Source organism: Biomphalaria glabrata, chromosome 13, assembly GCF_947242115.1.
Source record: "Biomphalaria glabrata chromosome 13, xgBioGlab47.1, whole genome shotgun sequence".
Taxonomy (NCBI): domain Eukaryota; kingdom Metazoa; phylum Mollusca; class Gastropoda; family Planorbidae; genus Biomphalaria; species Biomphalaria glabrata.
In genome coordinates this window covers 29557258-29564397 of record NC_074723.1, presented here as the reverse complement: position 1 = coordinate 29564397, position 7140 = coordinate 29557258, and the positions used below count along the sequence as shown (strand labels likewise).

At 33.7% G+C, this 7140-nt stretch overlaps 1 protein-coding gene across 1 annotated transcript; it reads right to left on the bottom strand.

The window, feature by feature from the left end:
- Window positions 1–92: 92 nt before the first annotated feature.
- Window positions 93–3986, bottom strand: LOC106065970 (ryncolin-1). The gene is made up of 3 exons (XM_013224916.2): window positions 3914–3986; window positions 1725–1778; window positions 93–858 (listed from the first exon to the last, which is right to left on the bottom strand). The coding sequence occupies exons 2-3, from the start codon at window positions 1774–1776 to the stop codon at window positions 233–235; spliced, it is 678 nt and encodes a 225-aa protein (XP_013080370.2). The 5' UTR covers window positions 1777–1778; window positions 3914–3986; the 3' UTR covers window positions 93–232.
- Between the last annotated feature and the right edge of the window lie 3154 nt (window positions 3987–7140).

Genomic DNA, 7140 nt, shown 5'->3' with positions numbered 1-7140 from the left:
CAAACATTGTCCTATTTCAGGATTTGACACCATTTTATGAAAATCTCTATGCTCATAACAAAATAAAAAAAGATTGAACAATGCACACTATATATGTATACCATAAACATTTAATATTTAACAAGTTGACATCTTAAACATGTGTTTCTATGGCCGCATTTCACATCACATACTTTTAATAAACTACATTAGCTTCAAGCCTTGATAACGTTTTGAAATCTCTCTTTTCTGATCACTTTTCTCTAATCTTCATCTCAGCAAAAGTAATACCTCCGGAAAGGGATGTCAAGCTGACCCATAGCAGTCCTTTGTACGTCGTACGTCCGTACATACCGTTTAGATTGGCTTCAGTACAGCTACCGTACCACCAACCTCCTGTATAGTCCAGTGCACAATTACCGGCGTAGTCGTCGTGGTCTTGATCAAACGTGGTAAATTTTCTGTTGTTACTATAGGCCAGGTTGTCTGTCATGTTCCCAGAATAGCCTTGTATGCTTAATCTATAGCCGTCATTTTCAGCTCCCAATTGAAAACTGGCGTATTTGGCAAAATACCTTTTGTTGCTAAACTCCAAATCAACTCTCAGTTCATATTGCCTCTTAGACGTTAACATATAGATGTTCTCGTTGCCCAGATAAAAATCCCCATTTTCGATATCCCCAAAGCCGTCACGATACTCTTTCCAAGTCTTATAGAAATCTACGTTTCCGTTGATTCTTCTCTGGATGATGATCCATCCACCGCCGTCTGTCTTGGTGTCACACATGACCTTTAACCCGGAGGAAAATATCACTGATTGATATGAAGCTGCACTGTAAACGTTACGACAGGAGTCTGGTATAACATTCTTCAGACATTCTGAAAAATACCATTAGATCAAAATGTGAATATAAATATTTTTTCAGAGTTTTTGCTGTCGAAATAAGAACATCTGTACACAATGGCTTCTAGCGGATCAAATTTGTCTGAAATCCTGCCTTGCCAGCGTATGCCCATTATGGTACGAAGGCGTCTTTGATGGGAGCGTTCCAGGGGCTTAAAATGCCTTTCCAATAGAGCACCCAAAAGCGTAACAGAGGTCCCCCCCCTCGGAAGCATTTGCAAATGAGTTTGCGTAGTCTCTCTCTCTCTATTTCTAGAAATTGATAATACTTTGAATTGATGAATTTTGGAGATCTGTTCTAGATTCCATTGCAGTTGAAACTACTGTTGTACTCATAGATTTGTTTCTCTAATGTCTTTTGACTTGTAAGTCCAACAGTAGGTAACGTTATAAATATGTCAACCCTTGGCCAGGGAAAAAACAGTGGACCTTAAGATCATCTGCCCCATAGATCGCAGGGTGTTAAAGGGTAACTTTTATTATATATATATATATATATATATATATATATATATATATGACAATTTTTTCACAAATGAACTCTAGCAGATCCAGTAGATCAGAGGATGCGCACAATGTTTTTGAACGTCAATTTATTTACAAAACTACTTCAAGGAACTTTCATTGAAGCGTGTTCAGAATAGATCAAATTTACTTTAATTATGAAAATATTTTGAGAATAATAACGGTTAACCATAGTTTAATCAGTTATGAGTTGTCAGTTAGTTAGGATAAACATAAGCTGTCTAATTTCTAGGAAAAACATTCGAGCCGCGTTCGAGATCCGTGCCTGTCCACCCACGAAAGCTAAGAGGAGTTGTAGAAACGAATTTTAGCTTACCGTCATCAATCCTTTTATTGACTGCTGCCAAGGAGGACATCAAAGTCGTCATAGCTTGTCAATGAAATAAAAGATGTAATTAACTTATGATTGTTAACTAGGACTAACCATACGAAACTAAATCACTAGACCCATTGCCGTAACAACGCACTTCATTTATTTATTTAGTGTTTTGTTGTACTATTCAAAGACCAGGCCATGTCCCAGCTCGTTTTAACTGACATCTCTACATCTCTCTATCTTTCCATCTGTTTATCTCTCTATCTCTATCTATCTTTCTCTATCTCTCTCTATTTTTCTCTATTTCTATCTGTCTCTCTCTCTCTCTCTCTTTCTCTATCCCTCAATCTATCCCCATCTCTCCATTTCTCTCTATATCTCTCCATCTCTCTATCTCTCTCATCATAACTTAGATAGAAGTGAGTACGTGGTTAAAGGCAGCTACGGAACAAGACAGCTGGAGTTTACTTACAAAGGCCGCGGGGTGCCATCTAAGGACGTAGACGACGAAAAGAGAAACTAAATTCAACAGGAAATATATATCACCACGAAATATATATATATATATATATATATATATATATATATATATATATATATATATACAAAAACACATACGCAAACACACACATACATATATACATACACACATACACACACACATATATTACCCGCGGCCCGTGGGTTTTTGTTTGCCTATCACTGTCGATGAGTCACTGAGAGTGGTTTCTAAACAATTAAACAAAATAATAATGGAATGCGTAAATGTAAAACTAGTATGAATGATGCTATCAAAATAGCTAATCGACTTAAATCCATTTTTGTTTCAAATAAAACATTTGCTTGTAGGCCTACATGTGTTTGATTAAAATCTTAAATGAATAGACTTAATTTTGTATGTTCATGTGTTAAAGAATAAAGTAGATCTTGAGTTAGACTTAGATCAAGATCTAGAGTTATCTAGAGTTAAATATTGGCTTGGATAGAGTTCATTTTGCGCGTGCGCATGCGTGGCCTTTTTAATTAGATGTACGCGAATGAATGAAACTATTAGAATATATCTTAACACTGCTTCGCAGCTTTAGCGAACGAATTCATGAGAAAAAATGGTTTAGAAAAACAAATTTGATTGTTAATTAATTAAAATATGAAATGAATAAACTATAATTACAATGTTCATGTGTTAAAGTATAAAACTATCTTTGCGAAGAGTAGTTATAACATTTCAGAGTTGAATTAGAGTTTAGACCTAGGAATAGAAAGATGTGTAACATTACGGTATTGTCTAATGAAAGAATGCTCATCAGGAATTCTACATAGGCCTATGAGGAATGAATTTATGTAAAAAATGCTTTTGAAACACAAATTTGAAGGTTAATTTTTATTAAATAATGAAATCAATGGACTATATTTTGTATTTTCATGTGTTAAAGTAAAAAACTATCTGCGCAAAGAATAGTTCTTAAAATTAAATCTAGATCTAAATCCTTTCGATCTTTTCTCATGTTAACATAGCAAACATGGCCTAGATTTAAAAGATACTATACTTTCATAGAGTTGGTCAACTTTTTTTTTTGAGGGTCTTAAGTTTGTTTAGGGCTACAATACATACATTACGATCTAAGTTGGTACCCCAGGAACATTTCTGCCAAGTTATATCAAGATCGGTGAAACGGTTTTGATTTCTATGCGGGGACATACGTACGTACATACATACATACGCCTTAATTTCTGCTTTATATATATTATACTCCATCACACCGCTGTCCATGAATTTCTCGTTCAAGAGTATAGGATAAATATTTGTGAAGTATTTTTGATTTCATAATTTTGATTAATTTTAATTGCTGGTAAAAAGGAAGACGAAATGACCAAGGGGTGAAACGGCCGGAAACCATGGCCTGGCATAAAATCAACGATCATTGCATGTGAATCTTAATATAAAGCAAGGAAAAAAAAAACACTTTAATTTAGTGAATTTTTATAACGCATACAATTTTAAAGAAAAGAGTGAATATAGGTACATAAAAAAAAAAAATTAAAAAGATAAAAATAATATAAATGATTTAAAAAAAAAAACTAAGATAAAAAGAAAATAAATAATTCTAAGAAAAAACTAAAATAAAAATAAAGTAAATGATTTTTAAAAAAATTAACTCTTAAATAAAGAAACTATAACAAAAGTTTACCAGTATCAAGTCTTGTTATTGGATCACATGAAAAATTGGCAATAGTTCTCAGGATGTTATCTTTCGTGCAGCTGTAGACTTTGAAGTAAACACACACACACAAAGTTAAACTATAGACAAATGCTCTATTCAACACACACACAGACACATACGCAAAAAGTTCATCATATGTTTGTCTTTTAGGCGGAACTCATTTAAAAATATTTCCCCCTTTTTGTCTTTCAGTTCAAGAGTCTTTTGGGTAATTTATAAAACAAAAATACGGATGAATTGCTAATCTAAGTTTTAAAAAGTATTAGGTATATATCATTTTAAATGTTCCTTGCACTGCAGAATCTACTTTTCAATCTTGTAGCGTAGCAATCTCTTTTGTCTAGTTGGCAATAGATAATTTAAAAGAATATAACATTTTTTTTTACATTGTTAATTGTGTATTTATTTCACAAACTATACCAATATTTTTATTTGGTCATTCGCTTAATTTTTTCTAAAAAAAGAGCCTGGAAGTCCGGGTTCAAATCCTGGTGAATACTAGGATTTTTAATTTAGGGCACCTTTGCTCTAATGGGTGCCTGACATTAGTAGGGGAAGTGTAAAAGCGGTTGTCTGATGCGCTGGCCACATAACACCCTTGTTAACCGCAGGCCACAGAAACTGAGGACGTTTACATCATCTGCCCTATAGGCCGCATGGTCTTAAATGGAAACTTTACTTACTTACTTGATATCACCAATACATTTCGCCATATCCCATTTTCTCCTACCGTATTGTTCTTCCATGTTCTAATTTAAATGTTTAGTTATCTTCTTTTATTTTCCTTTTCTACTCTTTCTAACGCCTAAGACAGTCAAAATAACAACAAGCAATCACAGTCGAAATAACAAAAAGCAATTGATAAATCCAAATTTTTTATAAACTTTTTTTTTCAATAGAGAACACAAGAATTGCTGTAGGAATAATTTACTACATCATAAAGTAAAGTTTCCCTTTTGGACCTTACGATCTATGAAGCAGACGATGTTAAGGTCATCGGTTTCTGTGGCCAACGGCTAACTAGCAGGGTGTCATGTGGCCAGCACAACGACAGGCACCCTTTACTTTCTCCAACTAAAGTCAGGTACCAATTAGAGTTGAGTGGACTCAGGGGTGCCCTAAAAATCCCGAAATTTAAAATTCCATTCTTCATAGAGATTCGAACCTAGGACCTCATGTTTGGAAGCCAAGCGCATAACCTCAGCCACCGCGTCCCCTTACTACATCATGACATTTAGCAATTGAAACGCTTTCAAATTTTGAGTATACATTTATTTATATATATATATATCATCAAGAAATGAATATCCAGTAAATAGATGTCAAAATGTAAGTAAGTTGGTTATTAAAGCGTTTTAAATAGGCATCTAAAACAGTTCATGTTTTTTCATTGAATTTTATGGGCTATTATGAATGAAGAATATTCGTTTGAGACGTTACAAAGTGCGCATCTAACTAAATGTACGTCCGTCAATGATCTCATTTGTTTTAAAGTTAAGAAATAAAAAAAAAAAAAGATAAAGAAAAAAACAACAAAAAAAAAAAACATCATCATTTACAATATCATCATTATCCTCCACATCATCATCAACAACAATACCGTCGTCAACAATAACAAGAGCTAAAGTAAGCAGGAGAAATGGGAAAGGTAGCGAAGTGTATAGAGATGAGCTAAAGGAGGTAGAAAGAGTGAAAGAGGGAGAAAGTAATAGAGAGATGGGAAGAGATGGAGAGATATAGAGATGGAGAGATAGAGAGATGAAAAGAAATGGAGAGAGAGAGAGAGAGGAAGAAATAGAGAAAAGGAGAGATGAAGAAATAGAGAGATGAAGAAATAGAGACATGACCAAATGGAGAGATGAAGAAATAGAGAGATGAAGAGATGGAGAGATAGAGAGATGAAGAAATAGAGAAATAGAGAGATGAAGAAATAGAGAGATGAAGAAATAAAGAGATAAAGAAATGGAGAGATGAAGAAATAAAGAGATGAAGAAATGGAGAGATAGAGAGATGAAAAGAGATGGAGAGAGAGAGATGAAGAAATAGAGAAAGAGAGAGTTGAAGAAATAGAGAGATGAAGAAATAAAGAGATGAAGAAATAGAGAGACGAAGAAATAAAGAGATGATGAAATGGAGAGATAAAGAGATGAAGAAATAAAGAGATGAAGAAATGGAGAGATAGAGAGATGAAGAAATAAAGAGATGAAGAAATAAAGAGATGAAGAAATGGAGAGATAGAGAGATGAAGAAATAGAGAGATGAAGAAATAAAGAGATGAAGAAATGGAGAGATAGAGAGATGAAGAAATAGAGAGATGAAGAAATAAAGAGATGAAGAAATGGAGAGATAGAGAGATGAAGAAATAAAGAGATGAAGAAATAAAGAGATGAAGAAATGGAGAGATAGAGAGATGAAGAAATAGAGAGATGAAGAAATAAAGAGATGAAGAAATGGAGAGATAGAGAGATGAAGAAATAGAGAGATGAAGAAATAAAGAGATGAAGAAATGGAGAGATAGAGAGATGAAGAAATAGAGAGATGAAGAAATAAAGAGATGAAGAAATGGAGAGATAGAGAGATGAAGAAATAGAGAGATGAAGAAATAAAGAGATGAAGAAATGGAGAGATAGAGAGATGAAGAGATAGAGATAAGAAGAAATGGAGAGATAGAGAGATAAAAGATAGATAGATGGAGAGATAGACAAATGAAGAGATAGAGATAGTGAGATAGAGAGATAGTGAGATAGAGAGATAGAGAGATTGAGAGATAGAGAGATTGAGAGATAGAGAGACGGAGAGAAAGAGAGACGGAGAGAACGAGAGATGGGAAGAGATAAAGAGATTGAGAGCGGGAGACAATAAAAATGATGAAAAAAAAAGGTGTGGGAGAGTTAAAAACGAGAGAAAAGAAGAGTTGGAGAAAAAGAGATACAGAAAAAGCGATAAAGAATAATTGAGAATGGAGAAAGAAAAAGAATTAAGAATGAAAACAAACCTTACCATCCTCCAAAAAAGCCGCTATTTGAATATTAGTTTGAAACAAGTATATTATAAAGAAGTTCATTTGGAAAAAGAACTGTATAAGAAATCATTGAATACTCACTTATACACCAGTAAGTCAAGAAAATTAATAGCTTATTTTTTTACAAACGTATATTAACTCACTCCGTCTGTCTGAGTAAAATCGTGTACAC